The 20,803-nt window shown below is 41.6% G+C and overlaps 1 protein-coding gene across 1 annotated transcript in view; it reads left to right on the top strand.

The window, feature by feature from the left end:
- SORCS3 (sortilin related VPS10 domain containing receptor 3) overlaps positions 1 to 17,845 on the top strand; it is a 316,586-nt gene extending 298,741 nt beyond the window's left edge. Inside the window, exons 20-27 of the mRNA XM_075718061.1 lie at positions 240 to 373; positions 3,993 to 4,116; positions 6,803 to 6,915; positions 8,806 to 8,937; positions 10,872 to 10,971; positions 12,758 to 12,863; positions 17,025 to 17,185; positions 17,781 to 17,845. Of these exons, the coding sequence (XP_075574176.1) occupies positions 240 to 373; positions 3,993 to 4,116; positions 6,803 to 6,915; positions 8,806 to 8,937; positions 10,872 to 10,971; positions 12,758 to 12,863; positions 17,025 to 17,185; positions 17,781 to 17,845 (935 nt within the window). The remainder of the gene's footprint in view (positions 1 to 239; positions 374 to 3,992; positions 4,117 to 6,802; positions 6,916 to 8,805; positions 8,938 to 10,871; positions 10,972 to 12,757; positions 12,864 to 17,024; positions 17,186 to 17,780) is intronic.
- The last annotated feature ends 2,958 nt before the right edge of the window (positions 17,846 to 20,803 follow it).

Raw genomic sequence — 20,803 nt, 5'->3', positions numbered from 1 at the left:
AAGAGTGAGAAAAAAATGTGTGATTTTATGTTTATTAATCTTGTATCTTTTTCTTTTGCTTATTGACTGCTGAAATTGTCTTGTATTGCTATAATAGAGTCTCACTGCTGACATGAGACATTTGATTTATTTAAAGGAAAGATCCTTGTTGTCCACAACTACGCAGGGAGGATTTAACTCAATCCCTGCATTAATTATTACTCAATTAATAACTGAGTATTATCTATCTCTTTCCACAGGTCCGGTGGAGCATGTCCATCTGAGTGTCCCCTTTGTCGCCATCAGAAATAGGGATGTCAACATTACTGCAATAGTTTGGCCCAGCCAGGCAGGCACCCTTACCTACTTCTGGTGGTTTGGTAACAGCACCAAGGTACAGCTGCCCTTTGGTTCATTTTTACTTCCCAAGCTTGTTGCACCAGACAGTGAACTCTCTCAGCCCTAATAAAAATGTCTTGCCTTTGCTTGTTTTGTGTTTTAGTTTTTTCCTTATCTAAAAAGGGTTGTCATTATCTGAACTTCAACTGTAAGTTTATTTCCTCCTGTCTCATGTTGTTCTTAGGAGTCATTACTTTTTTACATCTGGCTGTTATCAGCCCTACTGAGCTTTGAAGACTGCTGTTATTACCAGTGTTCACTTGCAACTTAACTGAATTATATACCACTATATATGGGATAATACTGGCTTTCAATACAGTGTTTAAAAACTGCTGGTGTTCAAATAACCATGGGGGTTTCCATTATGTACCAGTATGCAGCATATAATGCTGTATTCCAACACAATACTTTAAGGCTGTTGGTGTTCAGATAACCAGTTGTTTCTAGAATTTCAAGCTAGACTCTCAATGAATTGTTTTTGTCTGTCCATAAGCATTGTTCACAGTCTTGGATATATTAGAGAGAGAGAGAGGTGAGACTTCTTTCTAGTGAATTTTCAATTGATTGGCAAAAATTTATTATAGAGAGCTTTTTAATCAATAATTAAAGTAAGTGAAACTACAAGTTGTGGTCATGCTTTCAAATGGAGAGAGCAGGATTGCTTATTAGCTACAGTTTTTATTGCAGGCTTTAGGAGTGAGACAGCTGACACACAGGCACTATCCTCCATTATTACAGTTGTGAAATGTACAGTCGATAACTTTGCAATGTAGTATCTGCTGTTATTTACAAAAACAGTTTAAGTCACATCATTGTCTACATTCTTGAACTGCAATTGAAGGTGGGCACTGAAGTGAGAACACAGGAGAAAAAAACAGGGATTTTACATGAAATATGGAACTTGAGATAAAAAGTAGCAGGCACACAAGTATTTTATTTTCTCTTTGACAAAGCTGCTTGCATTTTAACCTCTTACCCTAGCTACCAACAGTAGCAGGAGAAAAAAACCCAGTAAATGCTGTGTCTACTGGGATTTTACATCAAGTTAGGAAGCTTACTGTAAGAACTCACCTATTTTTGTGGAAGCATAATTGAGGCACCGGAAGCGCTCAGGAACAAAAACCACTTACTATAACTTGGCAAGTTGCTACGCCCTAGCTGAGCTGTGGCAACCACCCACATACATACATCAAGTCCATGACAAGTACCAGGTAATTCCACATAGTTTATACTGCACTGAAAGAGGGGGATGCAAAATTACATTGCAGTTCAGATATTTTTGGCTCAGTGCTCACACATGGACAGCCATTAAAGTACATCTGAGACAATTTAGGTACTGGTAACTTGATCATCTGCTTAAGCCCTCCAGTGTACCCAGGTGTCAGAGTTTTCCTTCCATTGCTTTTGTCCTTAATACAGAAATTGAACAGCAGCAGCCACCTTTTTTTTCAGGACAACAGTCTGCATCACATCAAAATTCCTTCTGGGATGTTTAATGTACGTGTCAGATCCTTCTCTGTGCCCACTCATGAGCAAACTGTGGTGCTCTTAGTATTGGTGGAAGATGGGGACACAGATTTGTGTGTGAATTACGGGATGAGGTGTGTAATATTGTGCATAGGGACTGGTATTGATAGGTGATATATTCTGGTTCCATGCTGATGGACTGCAGCTTTTTTTCCTGTTCAGCCTGTAGGCATCCTGGGCAGAACCAGATGTGCTTTGTGTCACTATGCAGTCTCACTAAGGTACTCTCTGTGCTGCTGCAGAGGCGAATGTTGTCTTAGATTCAAATGACCTGGCTGAGGCTCTTCTGCTGCCCTCCCCACCTTGCTGGAACCATTGTACTGAATTTCTGCTGTGCTGATCTTTGCAGTATACCCAAAGGCCAATTTGCTTGGATTAACACAGGTCCAGTTTAATAAATGTGTCCAGCTGTCTAATAGGTTTGAGCAAATGAACCTTAAACTACTTGATTTAATTTAGAATTAGTTTCCAGGTCTTGGTGCTTGAATTAAAATTAAGGAGTTGGCTGAATGTTGAAACTCCATGATGGAGGTGAAATCATCCATGATAATGGAATGTCCAGCATACACACATACAAAAAGGAAAAATTGTAATTTTAAAGGCCAGATTGGTTCCTCTTATCTGCCTTTGCACAGAATCACAACCTGTAACCTCCGGGAAGATTGCTAATATCATGCAGTTTGATATAGGCCCATTCTACTTGTCCAGGATGTGTGCATGTCTAACTATATGTTAGCTAGGCCTTCAGAGCTAGCACAAGTTGGCAGTCTTGCTGACTTGGTCTGTGAGTCTCCTGTGATCAAATGGATTTGTTTTTTTTTTTCCCCTGCCACTTTTTCAGCTCATGGATGAGGTGGTAAAAAGAAGGTGGCATTCTGCAGGGAGGGAAATGGGTTTACCAGCCTGGTATATGCCAGTGGTAATTTTGATTTGGCTATGAAAATGGCATATATGGCCACTGTTGTGAAATGCAGGCAAATTGGCAGTCCGATGGGATGAAGCATGAGAGCTGGAAGGTGAATGTTTAGGGGTTTTCCTCTGGAAACAAACTGGCAGTGTGGTGAAGGGACAATAGCAATGGTACAATGGTTTTATCTGCGCTTTCAGACCTCTAAGTGCTTTTGCAAGGGAGGCTAGTATCACTATTTCTATTTTAATGGTTTAATCTAAACCAAGAGATTTGTCTATAGACCAGCTGTCAGATCAATGGCACTGCGAGGGCTAGACCTTTGATTTTCGGCATGTAAATCTCTTTTTCCCAAACATGGTGCACTTATCTAGATGTATATCATCATGAGAGTTTCCTGTGCAAAGAGGAGAGCTGTAGTGCTATCAAGGACATTTTTGTTTGAGAAGGTGCAGATAAAGCCAGCCTTCTCTGCCAGGGCTCTGACCTGGCTAAAGGCTGGTCAGCTTTACTCTGGAAACCATTCAGCCACATTCAGTCAGTAGTGTCAGCAGGTATTATCCCATATTTTCAGCCTTGTTAGCATGGTTTGCCAACTTATGGTTGGAGCTAGCTTACAGGCTCAAAGCATGGACAGGGCAATGCTGGGTGCCCTCACTCTGTCCTGAGCAGAGTTGCTCGGAGATAGATGGATATGTGCTCGTGAGAGCAAGGGCTGGTCCTGAATCTGAACAATGTGTATTCTTTGAAGAAGTATCTGCATCTTTGGTTTATATCCAAATGCTGTTTTGAGCTGGACCCTGTGTTTTGCACAGCTGATGTAGCAACTGTGCTGAGTGTGCACACCTCTGTGTGTACAACACTGCATTCTGCAGCACTAATTCTGCTATTGCTGACTGTGCTCTACTGAGCTAGTCATAGCATAATGGGTTGCAGTTCAGTGGAAGAATATTTCAGGAAGCACTTACTGAAGTGAGAGAAACCTTTACCAATGGGACAGCTGTCACTGATTGGTGTTTGGGCCACATTTAGGCCTTGCCAGGACATGCAAGCTCAGAGCATCATTCCTGCATCAGGGAGGAAGGAGATCATGGCCTGGTAGATTAGTCAGGTGCATGTTGTGATCCTGAGTTAATCTCCTCCTGATTTTGAAATTACCATCTGTGTTTACCTCTTGCAGCCCTTCATCACCTTGGAGAGCAGCATCTCATACATCTTCACAGTGGAGGGGATGAACACTGTCACTGTGCAGGTTTCTGCGGGCAACACCCTCATCCAAGACACCAAGGAGATCGCAGTGCATGGTACCTCAACCTTTTACTATCAGATCTCAGGGTATCTAGAGGTGAAGAACAGACAGTCACTGCTAAACCAAAATGAATTCTCTGAAATCCCTAGTGCCTGGAGGAACCTCTGAAGACAAACTGCAAAGTAGCTTAGATGTGTCATGATCACAAAATATAGAAGTGAATTGGATGGGGCAGCTAGCCAAATTTGTAAGGCCAGCACTGCACTAAAGTCACTTTTGCCTATTAGTCTGTCTGTACACCCTGACTAGGAACTCCCAAAAGATAAACACTTAGAGTCTGTAGCCAGACTGCCTTTCCTCTGTTTCCTAGCTGTGGAAAGAAGTAGTCATAGCGCATCATTAAGGTGGCCTGAGTACAGCTGGTGTTTCTCTTTGTGCAGTGACTGTAGAAACACCAAAGGTCTGGAGGGGTGTGGAAAACAGGGGGCAGAAATGACTCTGTTGTTGGTATCTCTGCCCATTTTCCATGCCACAGCTGCAAGTCTGAGAGTGTCCACTGGACTTCCCTGTGGGTAATGGTTGGTATGTTCTTGCCACATCTGCACATCATGGGCTCCAAAAAGCACCCATGGCAGACCACAGTGCTTACCCAGTTTGGGGCTTGATAAAGGCTGAGTGAAAAGGCTCTCTCAGCAGTTTTAGCCAGGAATTTGAGATTTCTCCAAGAATAATTTCCACCCTGGGCTAGTCTTCATTTTCCTTATCCAGTTATTGGCATCCAGCATTCGAGGGCAAGCTTTTCTTTGGATACCAAGTTTTATTGAGAGACCTGGTCTTCGAATAACTCAGGTTGCACTGTGTTGTTGGACTATGTGTGTCTTGTTTCAATCATTAAATAAATGTCCTGGTGGTGACTGGAAAGCTGTATGCTCAGATTTAACAACCAGCTAAATAGATATTTATTGATTGCCTGGCTGTGAAATGCAATGGGTTTTAATAATTTGTTAATATGATTTAGTAATACCCAAACTCGCTATTAGCAAATGTAAGTAACCCTCTACTTGATCATTTTGAGTATCGCAACATGCAGTGTTTTCTTCTGGGAAAGTTGCATCTTTCCACTAGTTTCTGGAATGAACCTGAATGAAGCGTATCTGAGAGGGGTCCCCACAGCTGATCTCGGTCTTTGGTCCCAGTAGGTCCCAAAGAGTGCTCCTCACTCTCTGTTTTTAAACACCTTGTGAGAAATTTTGCCATTCTATTTAAAAGACCCAAAGCTTTGGGCTTTATCACAAAGAGAAATTGATCCAGTTGGAATGTCCAAATAGTCCTATGCAGCACTATGCTGCAGACTGACCTGGTCTAAGGAAGGAGTCCTTCCAGACCCCCAGTCTGGTGATCAGTTCAAGTGTGAGTACATAAATGAGTGACACCTTTGGTAAACATGCACTCTGCTGAAGTTGTATCCTAATCCATGTCCCATGTTGTTATGGCTCTAGGCAGGAAGGCACGGCTTTCTGGTGTTAGCAGTGGAGGAGATTTATTCAGGATTTTCTCAAATTATGATTAACAGACCAGAATTTACTCAAAAAATAATTTGGACATGGTACTGAGGGTTCAAAAGTCAAAGGCCTTATATATCAGGCTCTGGTAGGCTTATATTAAGCCTTCAGAACTTTAGAGTTTCCCTGCTCTCTTTCATGCTTGTTTTATTTAAAAATATACTGCACCATCTAAAAAGATTTTGCAAAAGATGCAACATAAATGCTGTGCTGGCACATTCCTGCTATTCTGTGGAGTTCCTCATTACTGGTTTATAAACCTCTTACTGGTTTATCTTGATCTAAAACTGGTACCTTCTTACAAATGATTAATGGTATTTATTTGAAGTGTCTGGAGATCTGTTGCTTCAAGGTGAGGCACAGCACATCTCCAAAACCAGAAAGGAGAGTCTTCTACCCTGAGAATTTATATCTGAGCGTGATTCCCATCCTGGATCTGTGCCTCACACTGGCTCAAAACCATTGTGCACAGTTGTCATAAGGATTCCAGGCTTGGTCTCTGATGACACCAGAGGGAAGAGTCAGAACTGGAGAAAAAATTAAATTGTTCTGTATATGAAGTCTAGGAAGTTTTTCATCCTCCCTGCAATCAGTCAATTAGGAAGTAATTTCATGAATAGCCATTGCTTGATTAGCCAGTCATTAGCACCACTGGGTTCTGATTTGTTGGGGTGTTAACCACTCATGGCTTCCCTCCAGGAAAGCAAACAGATAATACCTGCTTTTGAAAATATTACTTACAGTAAGTGTTTGTTCTGCAGAGCACAATGTATGCAATTGCACAGACCTTCCAATTTTCAGCCAGATGCCACTTTATTTGCTGGTCAATTTCCATGTAAGCAGAATATGATGAAGTTGAGTGGCAAAACTACAAACCCCAGAGGCATCGTGAAGGGAAGGCATCTTCTCAACTCTCATTCTTGCTTCCATTTCTTCTGGGAAAAGCCACAAGTTGGCAGTAGGGCAAAATGTCCTTTTTGAGAACATTTATAAGAATTCTTTCCTTGCAAGCTTCCTGTCATGCTTGGTGTTAGCCAGCCTTTTTCTTCCTTCAGCATTTCCTGTCTCTCTTGCTTTAAGATAATTTAATTATTGTCTTCCTGTTGCCTTCTGCACCCTTGGCTGTACCCTGAACACTGCCCATTTAATGTTCTCATAAATACTGTTTTTCTGTTCCAGAGTATTTCCAGTCTCAGCTCCTGTCATTTTCTCCCAACTTGGACTACCATAACCCTGACATCCCTGAATGGAGACAAGACATTGGCAAAGTCATCAAGAGAGCTCTAGCACAGGTGAGCATCTGTCTCCTTGTCTGTATTAACATTGACTAGGCTGTTAAAGCATGCACTTTTGCAACATCCTAGCTTAAAAGAATGGGAAAGAACAGCAGTAATGAAGCTATCATGTTAAATCAATAAAAAGCTTCTTAATATGCTGGATCTTTTTAGAGAGGTAAACTATATTGGGAATTTTGTGGAAATATTATAATTACTTTTATTAATGTTTCTGTGGTGCTTTTTAGCTTTTAATTTCCCTGAGGACTTTACAAATTCTAGATTGTAGTAGTAGTATTATTATTCTTATTTTGCCAAATTGATATTACAGTATCTACTGTTGTCTGCTCCAAACATTTGGATAATGTTAGTGTGTGTTGTTAAACAGCTGATCCACTTCATCCCAGAAGACAAACATTGTAGTATGTTGGATGCATGAGGAAGATATTTTTTACCTCTTCCTGATACTCAGTCTTGTAATGCAGCTAAGTGTAGCAACTGGTGAACATTATAAAGCTCTACACCCTTTCCAACTGGTGAAAAAAATGAGGATTCAGAGGGGAAAATAAACTTACCTTTAAAATACAGGACAAAGAAGGACTTCTGTGGGTGGAAGATACTGAATCTTCCTTTGGGGTTAATTAGAATATGTAAACTAGCACTCATATTCTTGCAGGAAAGGGGACAGAATAATTTATGGTATCAAATAGCCATTGGTTTTGTGTGAAATCAGGAGATATATTTAGGCAAGCTTTTGTGTTTTTTACATTCTGCCAAAAATGTATCTTATGTATCTTGTTTGTGTTTTTTTTTTCTTCAGCTACAGCTGTTCTTAGAAATGGGGGCTGATTATTTTTAGAGGAAAAGTACATTCAGCTTTTCTCATCTGCAGCCCACTCAAAATTCACAGTTTATAAGAGTTTCCTTGATTGTTTTCTGATCCTGATAAAACACTAAGTTCATTTGTTTAAACTGTTGCTCCCTTTTACTGTATTCAGAATCAAGCTTGCAGAAAAAAGAAATTAATTAGGTTGTAACTATGAATGGTTACAGACAACAGCAGAAATCATGGAGAAGTGCTTGATTGTATATCCTTTTGTGACTATTTGGTTGCAGCCTGTGGTCTGTGCTTTTAGGATGGATCACCAGGAATGGGCTGCCGCATTGACACATTTCAGTTCAGGAATGAGGCCAAGGAGCTTGAGGTGGGCTAGGACTAGGGAGCTACTGGGGTTAGCCTCATATAACAGACAGTTTCTGAGGGAGGATAGGCTTCTTGCCCTACTGAGGAGGCACGGCTTGGATTTGGGGAGAGGGGGCAGTAGCCTCAGTGGGCAGGTCATGCTGAAGACAGTTATGAGTGTCAGGTGTGGAACTGACTCTTGGTTCAGCAAACTGAGCATTTCCTAGCACATCCCTCCTGATCAGCCCCATCAGTAAAAGTCTCCCACTGGAGACATTAAGTTATTCCTGTATGGCAAATGTGGATCCCCAAAACCTAATATTAAAAGGTGATTGCAGGCAATTTTCTTCATATGTCACTGTTAGGTGCACACTTACCAGTGGTCACTGAACCAGACTCTCTGGATGTGACTTTGTGTGATTCTTTCATAGCAAGAAGGACTATATGGAAAATTAAGATCTGGAGACACAGTAGGTTTGGACTTTGGGTTGAGATCTTTGGTTCCAGGGGCATTGTCAAGCCTACATTTACTTCTAGAAATGGAGTGAATCATTGGCAGAACCTCTATTTCTGACCCACCAAATGGGCAGAACAGCTCATTAGAACAAGATCACCTGCAGTGGAACTGGCAAATAACAATTTGATGGGAGCACAGTTTCCCGTAGTGAATGAAAACATCGGTAACAGAATAGCAGCTAGAGACTGCCTTTTTACTTTTCTTTTAGGTGACTGGTATCCCTGATGAACAGATCTTAGTAGCTGTATTTCCTGGGCTGCCTACTTCTGCTGAACTCTTCATACTGCCCCATAAAAACACAACAGAGAGGAGGAAAAGCAGTGAGGCTGATCTGGAGCAAGTAAGGAAAGAAGGATTCATGGAACATTCATTCCTATCATACCATTTGCAGATGGGCCCCTTAACTTGGGCAGTATTGGAAATAACTTACAATAAGTGTGATGGAACTGGATGCATCTGGGACTATGGCAGTATAGTTTATGGCATTAAAGAAAATTATTTTCAGAGGAAAAATGGGCTTTTCTAATACCTCACTGAGATATGTCACAATCTACCAGCAGTGGTTCTTCCTAGATCAGTGGTGTGTCCTTATTACAGTAGTTATGGCCAAAGGAACCTTGAATATGTACTCCCTCTACTCCCTGGAGGAATGCTAATAGACAGAGGCCAAAGCAGCAAGATAATATACTGAAGTTTACTAAAAATAAATCAGGCTCTTCAGCTTGTATATCACTGGAACAAGACCTCTTTTTTCTGCAGCAGCAAATGGCTTGTGCAAACTATATTTGGAAGTTACAATATCCATCCATTTAGATAAATAGGTAATTACAGTGATGAATAGCAACAGTGATATGCAGGCAAGGGAAGAGCTAGGAACAACAGCACTGGTCTGCTGAAGCTTTCATGCTAGAATTACCAAGTGATTAAATCAGCTCTATAAAGGCAAAGGAGTGAACTACTGCTGGAAAGGATGCTTAACTCTAGCTAATGCTCTTGTGTGCAGCATTTTACTGTGTGCAAGCTATGTGTGAGTCTATCTCCAAGTAACTATTGGAGGAGTAACTCTTCTGTGATGAAACATTAAATAATTCAGAGGACTGCTGAATTCTGTGGAAGTTCTTGTCACCCACTGAGAAAATTCAGTCCCCTCTGAGTAGTACATTTCTCCTAGGGAGCTTGCAAAGCTGGCCCCTTAAATTTATGGTGGCGAGTGTGCAGAAGAGATGCATTGTGGTAGGAAGGTTTAGAAGTCTTTTTGGAGGGCCTTTCTTGCAGTCATTTCCATCCTGTTCCATATAAGAATACAATATGTACCTATATTAGAATTCCCTCCGAACAAGATGTTGTGCCAATATTTCATATATCAGTATTATGCAGACATCTCAGATTAGGTTTTTGGCTAGCTGACCACAAGGCCTGAAGCTCTAGTGCTCTAATTTTGTTTGACGGTATACTCAGTTGTACTTTGGCACCTGTTGTTGGCTTCTGCTTTAGGAGCTCTGCCTGGAGAGTAGGCTGTCAGAACTACTCAGTAGCTGTGCCCTGACCATGAGAACTACTCTAGGGAGACCAGGCATTAACAAATTCAGGCTCCAGTATGAGCATGCCAAGTATGTGCTCTGAGGCAACCAAATAACGCATCATAGCTGGGTTGCTGAGCCATGAGTAAACTCCAGTCCAAGGACCTTCTTCTAAATGAAGGAGAAATATGGTAACTTTGCCATTAATCTTCAAAACTGGATTGTCTCATCCCCAACAGCCTATTTAAATAGGAGCTACGTGACCAGGATTGTCCTGAATCAATGTGAGTAAAGAAGTGTTGCTGGGCTGAACTACCTAACTCAGTTCCATCATCCACCAATGAAAGGCCAATATGTCAGTGATTTCCAAGTGCATTAGATCAAACCCACAGGATATTGTGGAGGGTGAAAAGATCCTTAGTTCTTTTCCCTCCTACCCTACCCCCCGAAAAAAGATTAAAAAAAAAAAAAAATTGCTAACTTTCTTGCTTTGCTTCCCAGGAGAGGTATAATAATATACCCTGTGAGTCTCAAAAGTCCTGTAGGGAGACTTGCATGCAGTAGCACACAGTTCCATCTAAAGCACATGTACGCGTTTCCCTCCACTTCCTCAGTCTCTCACTACTTCCCTTCTCTTCCTGAAGCCAGTAAGAGTTGTTAGTCACCATTCATAGGCTACATGCATTCCTGAATGTTCTCCAGAGCTTGCTGTCTTCTATATTGTAATGACCCGTATCTCTTATTATTTCATCAGGTGGTAGAAATCCTTTTCAATGCTCTCAACCAGAACCTGGTCCAGTTTGAACTGAAGCCTGGTGTTGAAGTCATTGTGTATGTTACTCAGTTAACATTAGGTGAGTGTGGAGTCAAATGCGTAGCTGTGGTTCTCTTGAGGCTTCAGACAACTCCAGGAGAACCAGTCTACATCACTCACAGTTTAGTATGTGCTACTGGGATACATAGGACTTGTATTGAGACATTGTCTGTGGTAGAAGCAGGAAGTGTTAAAAACAGAATCCAGCAGTGGCATCTTCATGCACCAGTTTGTACAAGTATTAAAAGTACCTTTTAAGAGTTCCCTATGGCTTAATTAACTAGTGTACTGATGTTTTTCAAGTGTTTTAGAAAATCAGGTGAATGGTGTTCTATTAAGCCCCTGTTGGGCACCTGTGGAGTTCAGTGGGAGTATTACTAACTTTCATGGATATTGGATCAAATCCTTATTGCAAAGGGCTTGTTAATGTTATGACCAGGCAAGAAGCTTTACAGGGGCAAAGTACTCATGAAAAGAAGATACTTATAGGCCTCTTATAGGGAACACTGAATATTGCCTGAATATTGACTTCTACAAATTAGAACTTACTTAAATTTCAATGCTACTTAGCTCCATTTTTGCAGGGTAATGAATAGTCACTTTAAGCTTCATCACCCCCTTTGCTTTAAACCACCCTAGTGTGAAGTGCTCAGCTAGTGCTGAGAATTTTGGCCAGCCTAGTGTGAAGCTCTGAGCTATTGCTGAGACAGTGATGACTACAGAGGAGATAATGGATTTATTTTTGCCCTTGCTTTTTATGACTGCCCTTGCAATTATCTGAAATGTGGGATCTTGTGCATGTGACATTGCTGATAGCCCCTCTGAAAGATTGGGATTCATGTCCCAGGGTAGTATACTTCAGCTTCTTTTTACATGGGACTCAGAGAGCCAAGAGCTGGGCTAAACCAAGGCTCATGACCTATCCTATGGGTAATGCTTCTTGCCTTCACTCTCTGACTGTTGTTTGGGGATGGGAGTCAGATGGTAATAGGAGTAGGCTGGAATGAGTTAATCTGCAAAACTGGGAATGAGACCCAAATATCTGCAGTCTCCAGGTTCAGAATCTAGGTTTGTTCTAGTAAGACACTGCAAAATGTGGATTTAGCTTACAGTTTTCAACTATCCTCGCACCCCCCGCAGTGGGGATGCTGCATTTGTTTAATGACCATTCCCATAATACAGTGACTCAGGTGAAATGACAGTCAGTTCTTTTCCATGAAAGAGTAGTATTCATAGAAGGAGAATACTGGCAGGATCAGACTCTTAAGTGTGAAAATTTGGCAATGAAACCAGAAGTGACTCTATTTGCATAGACTTTGTTCCCATCTTCTGGGTGACAGAAAAATAATAGAGAACAGTAAAAAACCAAACCCAAATATCTATGCAGAGTGAGAAAAATTCAGCTGCTACTTATAATCATTTGCACATCGTTAGAGACTTCTCATCAGACTCTTGATTTTCAGCATAGTGCTCAGGCCATTAAGATGGTCTGCTCTGACGAGCTGTGGGAATAGCTACATAAACAAGGTGTAGTAACACAGCTTATTTAGCCCACCCAAAATGTCAAGGATAGATGGATCAAATTTCCAAAATGTTGTCATGTAGTGTGTGCTTGGGTCCAGGATTATTGCTTTGGGCTCCTCCACATTATGAAAACTGACTCAGTTAAAAAGTCTGTAATGTCCCATACAAGAATGAACCTTGCATGCACCATACAGTGGTGATAAAGCAGGTGTGGCAAAGACAGAGTTGAGCTCAACTCTTTGGTAGTTCTGTGTTCCCTAATAATATCTTGTAAATGTAATGCTCTGTCTTTCCTCCTGCAGCACCCCTTGTTGATTCCAGCACAGGTCATAGCAGTTCAGCGATGCTGATGTTGTTGTCTGTGGTGTTTGTAGGCTTGGCTGTTTTTTTAATCTACAAATTCAAGAGGTAAGTTGAGAAACTTTGAGATGGGAGAAGGAGATGCTGGGTGGTTTACAGGTAATCTAGGCAGAGCAGTGCCTGGATTGCAGATGTAGAGCGAGTTATGCTGTCCTAAGCCTTAGACCAGTATAGTTCCCTGTTTCTCGTATATAGAGAGAAGACCATCTACTGCCCTTCCACCACAAACCTGGTGCTCTGAAATCTCACCAAGAGCTCAGAAATCAAGCTGTGACCTGCTTCAGCAGATTTGTTTGAACCACGGACCAGAAATGGGAACACTGTGTGCTCACTGAGTACTGAGCTACGCAATGCAGACTTAGTCAAAAATCACAAGTGATGTCTTCATACAATCTATATCCATCTGGCCAACTGCCTTAGTGCAAGAATATCTCATTTGTATGTTGCAAAGTGAATAGTTTAGTCTTGCAGAGGAACAGCTGTGATTATGTTCAGGGAGGGAGACTCAAAGCCAGAAAGGTTTGTGGTAAGCATCAAAATGCTTTTGGGAATTGGTGCTGGGATTTTTTTTTTTTTTCCAGATGTTAATATAAATCTTTTGCTTCCAGTCAGCAGGCAGGACCTGTGGTGGCCCATGGTGCTTTGCTGCTGCAGGCTATGAAACAAAATGTGGGCTAAGAATGGCCTGTTTGCTGAAGGGCTGCCTTATGAGAATATATTTTAGGCAGATGGAGCTCTTTAGGAGGAACTTTGCATTCAGTACAGTACTTACTGTGTTAAATGGTCTATGTGCCCAGATCCTGCCCAGTGGTAAAATATCGTATTAGAAGCACAAGCTGAGTCTGACTTTAAAAAAAAAAAAAAAAAAAAAAAAATCTGGACATGAGTAATTTCTCCAAACTAAGCTGGAGCTTTTCCTGTCCAGATTCCAGCTATACATTTCTATCTCCAGCTTTTCTGCAGCCCAAGATAAGGCTAGTACTCTCTAATGATGTTAGTGGTATACAAATAAGATTCAAAAAGGCATGTATCCTGGTCTACAGGTTTAAAGCTCCCCTCATTTCTAGCCTCTTGCATTAACCATTCTCAAAATCAGTGGGAGGCACTGCTTCTACTGCTTGATCCTGTGCACATCAAGATCTGTTACCAAGCTCCCACTGACTTCAGTGGCCCCGGACAACTTCCAGAGAACCCATGTGTGTGAATCTGCTCAGGTGCAGATTTCCAGGCTTTTAGCATGCCTTGCTTCTTGCAGTCTGAAACCCTCTCTCTGCATCTGTGAGGTGGAATACAGCCTCCCAGGTGAATGGGGAATAGGACATGGGACTTGTTTAATAATGTGCTGGGGAGGCAGCTGATGATTTCTCTCACTCCCAGGTGTAGGTTGAGGAGGGCAAAGAAGTCTCTCTAGGAGAGGTGTCAAGATGTAGGCACAACCCTTTGTAAAACGTGCTTTCCTTTGTGTCTTGGTGAGATGGTTTCTTAGTTTTGGCCTAATGTCCTTGGGTCTGTGGTCAGGGATCAGTTACCAAGAATAAGGATCTGTATATTCTGGCTGCCAGAGAGCAGTAGGGAGCTTGGTAATCCACTTTGCTTTGGCAGTCTCCAGGTCATGTTATGCTACTACAGCTCACAAAACTGACTCTTGTACTACTTAAGCATCCTGAGCCTTGAGCATAGCAGCCATCAGCCCTGTGCTATGCTCCAGAGCTGGGAAGACCCTGCCTTGTTAAAATCTGTCTGATAATTGAATGTATTACAAACTGGGGGTGAGGGGGAAAGTGGTTAAAGCATTGGTTTTTCTTAGCCCAAAGCTCATAAACTTGCTGTCCCCTCTTACCTGCTCTGTCCCAAAGAGGACAAACCCTGGTCAAACTGACAAAGTTTAGGATTAAGTCAGATACCCAGAGTGTCCTCAGCTTGATTTTTCAGAACAGAAAGCAACTTTTCAGCTCTAAAACCTCTGGCTCAATGGATCAGAAGTGATAGCATGCAACAATTCTTAATGGAAAAAGGATGTGAAAACAAAAGCTTTCCTCTAGCTCTCAGTGATGCAGTCCATTAGCAATATGTACTTTTCTGATTAACGGCGATTCCAGCCTGAATACAGAACTACTGCTTACAGGAAAAGGTTGTGGGGAGAGCATGGGCCTGCATGAAATTTTAATTCTGCAAATTTATAGAATCACTGCTTTGCTGGTTTGCACACGGACTCCTTATTATGAGTCCATCAAGTTATAGACTCAGCAGGTATGTTAAACACTGCTGCCACAGAGGTGTTGAGGAGGTCTGGGTGGAAAAGGGAGGGAGGGGGAAAAGTAGGGAAATAATCTGTAAAAAGGTTGTTTGATTTCTGGGAGATTGAGCATATAGCAGGTCAATACTACGTGTTTGTGAGTGGTGAGTAATAGCGGGACAATGGGGCAGTCAGTGTGTATGTGTCCTGGGACAGGAGTGCAGGAGTGTGTGAGCATGTATGTGTGCTCAGAGATGTGCGGTGGGATGTTGTGGCCACCTGTGTCCGCGCTGGGAGGCACAGCAGGATTAGGTATGTATGGATGGATGCGCATATGTACAGCTGTCTCAGTTTCTTTTTTCCCTAACTCTCTGAAGTACCTGGAGGCTCTCTGCCTCACAACTTTAGAGAGCTTTTCTCGCCTTTCCTCTCTTCTCACCTTTACATCTCTACCATTGCATTGCTTGGAAGTGAACATCAGTCTTCCAATATCTCCAGGTGTGTTCTCATGTCCACATCTTTACACACCTCCAGATGTATTCTGGGTACTTATATGCTATGGGAATGCATTTGTCCTCTCCCATCCAATGTGTGCATTCCCTGTGTAGTGCTTATGTCTTCTAATGATCTGTAAGACATGTCTGAAGGTTAGAAAGAGAGGGTAGGAGAAAGGGAGAAGAACATGAGGCTTGTTAACTGCTGCTAAACATCCCAAATATGTCCTGACTTGCTGCTGGTTAAGAATAGAATGCCAATACCACAAGTCATTTGAGGCCAGAACTTCACTGGAGTGAAATCAGCATAGATCTATTGAATTCATGAGAGTTGAGGCAATTTCCACTGCTTTCAATCTCTGACACATCCAACAGCAGACATGTTAGCATAAAGAGATGGCATTTTATATAGCCCGTTTTGAACACATCTTCTTTCTCCTGTGTGCTTTAAGGAACTGAAAAATTCTCTGAACTTTCCTTCTTTTAGCAGTGTGGACTGCATGGCACAGAGTCCTTTTAAGGGCATTGGAAAAAACAGTCAGTCACCTTCAAACAGGCAACTACACACAGATAGTCCTAGCAACCCCCACAATGTTTAACACATTACTTTTCAGTTCTCTCATTTTAAACTTGCATTCATCCAGGAATTACTATCTAACTCTCTGTCTAGGCCTATCTAACTATCCGTCTAGCTAACTGACTTTCAAAGATATCATTCTAGCAGTCCAAGTTAACATCTCTTGAAAGAAAGAAGAAGAAATAGTTCCTTTGCTTTCTTGGCTTCTTGAGCAGCAAAGGAAAATAAGTCCCTGCAAACTTGTATGATCTGTAGCATGGCAAACTGTTTTTGCAATGAAATGGTAACAAATAGACTTTGGGTGGGTGTTATGAGGTCCAATCCTTTCTGTACTCCGAGGCAGGACCAATTCTTTATAACTTTTTCTGATGTGGCAATTCCTACTGAGTCAGTGTGGGCCTGTCAATAGAAACAAGCCTAGCAATTCTTTTCTCAGTTGATAGTAGTGCTCAAATTGATTTTTACTTTTGGTTTCCAATGCACTGCTGATCATGTAATAAATACTGAGAGAGCTGGCAATTGCAGGTGATTGTACTTAGTTGATTACTGCTCTCTGAGCTGGGTGCACATTGTCCACTGTGTCCACTCATTTAAAAGGGCAGGACCAGAACATTTAGGTTTACAGCTGGAGGAGCCCTTGGGCACTGGATAGGAAGGCAGTGGCCTGAGATCTGGGGGAGCTTTAGACTGGTGTTGGAATTAGTGGGTGCTAATGGCACTTTCAGAGCTGAACATCACTGTGGTGCTTTCACCATTCTGAGAGCTGATACTTTGCATCACTGCCAGTGCTGCATTTGTGGGATTGGTCTCAGTTTAATTGGTCTGATTAATCAATGACATGCCAAGGATTCCTGTGTTCCTGTGTTACAAAATATAACCTCTCGTTTTCCTTTCCTGTGCAGGAAAATCCCTTGGATTAACATCTATGCCCAAGTTCAGCATGACAAAGAACAGGAAATGATTGGCTCTGTCAGCCAAAGTGAAAATGCCCCCAAAATCACTCTGAGTGAGTTCACAGACCCTGAGGAGCTGATGGACAAAGAGCTGGACACACGAGTGATGGGTGAGAGACAGGCCTCATTTCACAGTCTGGGTGAGGATGTTGGCCATTGAGTTATTAGGAGAGGTAGTGACTGTGACCCCAGGTACAAGCAGAACCTGAGGCTTCGCTGAGATAGGGAAAAATTCTCTCTCTGCAACACGGCAACAGGGAGTTTTTCTTACAGTTTTTCAGCTTTTCTCAGTGTTACATGACCAGGGTAGGAACCTGGAAACAGCAATAGGTATATAGGAGTTAGCAATGGCTGTGGCTCACAGCTATGCCTGCTCATGACCCTGTCTCTACTGTGGAGGAGTCCCAAATTCCCTGAACCCTCAGAAGAATCAGCTGAACCAAGTTTACACTGTTGGTGTGCTATCATTACAAGTTAGTATGTCCCTAATAGCTTAATGAGTTTACTGCTGGTCAACTGAGCTGTAGTAACAGGTTTTCTGCATGCTCCATGCTTACTGCAAATACAAAAAAGCATGTGTTACTTTTAAGAACCTTTTCTGTCTTCACATGTACACAAGCACATCCTAAAAAGGAGTGAGAAGCAATATAGACTAAACTGTCGAAGCCACTGCACTGACTCTGTTCTCCATTTTCTCCTCCACAGGAAGCATCTCAACCATTGCCAACAGTGAAAGCACAAAGGAAATCCCCAACTGCACTAGTGTTTAATACTGAGAATCCACTTGGTCTACAACATTTCTGACTTTTTATTTGTAATTATTATTGTTATAATTATTATTATTATTATGAAAAAAAGAGAGCTATATGTCATTATTATCATTTGGGAGGGGACGGGGTGGGCTTTTTCTGTTTACCAGGGCTGCATTCATAAATAGCAGGGGTTCCTCATATTTAGGAAATACTCATCAGATTAGAAAGAAAAAGCAAAGAATGAGTCAAGTGTGCAATGGGATTTGAATGTCAGCCTCCTGTTAAATACAGAATGGAATTAAGTATTCAAATCCAACAGGTAGGTATAGTACCTTAGGCAACATGTTGTAGGTAAATTGTCCCTTTTCAGCCCTTTTCAAAGTCAGTCATGAATCAGCTACTTCATCCTGTCAGAGGGCTCAGGCTGGGTTGTTGGACCAGGCTCTGCAACATGCCAGCAGCCCTTGCTTTCCAATGACATGCATGTCAGCTTTTTACAGGACCTTACCTCTTTTAATTGCTTTTGATTTCAGTCACCCTCTGGCACTGTTGACTGCTGAGAAAGGCGGGGGGAGGAAATCAGAGAAACACACATGTCTCTGTTCCTTGGACTGTAGATTGGCTGGAAGAGACAGCACCGCAAGCAATGAAGGAGCGTGTCTAAATTTATGAATGCAGCCCAAACCCTGTGCATGTGAATAGCAAGGATGCCGAAGGCCTACTGTACATAATTACAATGTACATAGCTTTTTATTTCTTGGGAAATAATTTAATGTTTAGTAAAAGAAGATATGTTTAAAACAAAACCTGAACCACATACACACATGCACGCGCGTGCGCGCGCACACACACACACGTGCATGCGCTCATACACGCCAGCCAACCAGGGACCGTGGTGAGCACTTGAATCACGCTTTGGTTCCAAGCGTGTTCCAGTTGTCTGTCATATTTCAATCTGACACTGCTGTCTATAAACAGCATAGTTTATTTCTGTGTATAACTGCAAGCCTTTTTTTTTTATATATATATATAATCATTTCCTCTGATGGAGCAGAAAAAGGTATTAGCAGGACGCACTATGAACCTGTCATGAATATTTTAGTGATGTTCATCGTCTATTCACCTTTGTCACTGTTGTCTACTTCTGAGAAGGATCTTGGTGACATCCATTAGGGAAAATGAGGAAAACAAACATAAAATTATCACCATCTCAGTGTGGGCAAATATCAGTGTGCTTGCAGTACAACCTCAACTCAACAGTGGGCCACGTTGCAGGACCTTTACTCCCAGTGAGAAGTCATGCTTTTAGCAGTTAAGGTGGTGAAGTAAAGTGCTATTCAGGATGTGTAAGAGAGTAAATTTTGGCTGAACATGATGCAGGTGATTAGGAACTGCTCTTTGGAGAGGGAGATGCAGGGTCAGACCTGCATAACTGAGCTAGGAAAGGTCTGTCTTATGAGTGCTGCAGAATGGCTGCTTCCAATTTTGGATGGAAATGCCATCAGAGTAATTCCTGCATGGTGGGTTGGTGCTTTCTGATTAGAACAGGGAGGTTAATGAAGAAAAGGTAGTGAAAAAGCTCTTTAGGAATCTTCTAGCACACTGAATTGAGCATAGGCCTTAGGAATGGTGGAGTTTGGGGGCAGCAGGTTGAGCTAGTGGTGAGTTACTTTTATACATTTTGCTTGAGTTGATGATGTTAAAAATGGACTTTATTCTGCAGAGCATTCAGTTATAAGACCCAGCAGGAGTGGAAGGAGGATTGGAGGCACATTTGGGAAGATGTTCTAGAGCTTGTGTGGTAACAGGAGGCAGAAGTGAGGCTAGGTGACAATATTTTTTACCATTTTTTTAGAATCTAAATACAGAACTCCACATCACCTTTAGTATATCTGGACTGAAATGAGGAGATGGCTAGAATTTAGGTGTTACTTGCTACCTTTCTGCATTGCAACATGCCATTTGGCTACAAGCCAGCCTCAGCTACATGTGCTCACTCTGTTAATCGGCTGGAATGTCTTTCAAAGGTTATAATCCTGATGGGTCTGCGGGTGGAGAGGAAAGTGGTTATAGTTTTGCAGAAAAACAGTATTTAAAGATTAAAATTGTAAAAGAAAATGTAGGGAAATACTGTTTTGTGTGAAGTACTAAAGCTCAATATTCTCAATTCTTCTGCTCCTCCATTTCAGTCAGGCTTGTGGGCTTTTTCTGTTGATTTAAAAATAATTCTTTTCTATTTCTTCCCTCAGTTTTCTGCTCTAGTTCCTAATATAAGCTGGAGAGTGATGGCTCTGTTATTCTATTTAACCTTGAGTTTCCATCCATCACATGTGCATAAACTGTTGTATTACTGTCTCTGTTCTACTGAAACACCAAAGTAGTTTACAGTAATGGCCCAGTCTGGTGATAGCACTGTTAGCATAAGGCCATAGCTTCCCATTTAGGTATAGATGGGAGGGATGTACATAACCTATGGTCCTGTGGGCTTTGAGCTAAATTGTGGGCTGATCTCAGTCTTTGCTGATCATTAGGATTTGAGGGACTGTTTTTGTGAGCTGCTGCAGAGGACTGAATGCAAAATACTCATTATTTTCTGTATTAACTTTTTCTTTTATAAACCAGGAAACAAAGTGAAAATGTTCACTGTTGTTTGGAGTTGTCTAGGTTTTTCACAAGATTGATCTCAATTTAAAAAGGCAGGCAGGGGATTACAGTTTTCACAATTTCTTTTCACAATTCTTTTCACAATTTTTTACATTTTTTTTACAATTTTCCCCTTTACACTCTTAAAGATGGCTGTTAAATATCTTATAACAGATGGGAGGAAGCCAGGAAGAAAAATTGGCAGTAAGCTGCCAAAAAAAAAATGGAAACATTTTCACTTCTCAAAAAGAAATTTAACCTCAATGAAAGCTGAGACGTTTCTGAATGATACCGTTAATTTTTGGAGAAACATCTGTCCAGATAGACATTTTC

This window comes from Pelecanus crispus, chromosome 10 (genome assembly GCF_030463565.1).
Source record: "Pelecanus crispus isolate bPelCri1 chromosome 10, bPelCri1.pri, whole genome shotgun sequence".
Lineage (NCBI taxonomy): Eukaryota > Metazoa > Chordata > Aves > Pelecaniformes > Pelecanidae > Pelecanus > Pelecanus crispus.
This window is presented reverse-complemented; position numbering and strand designations above follow the sequence as displayed.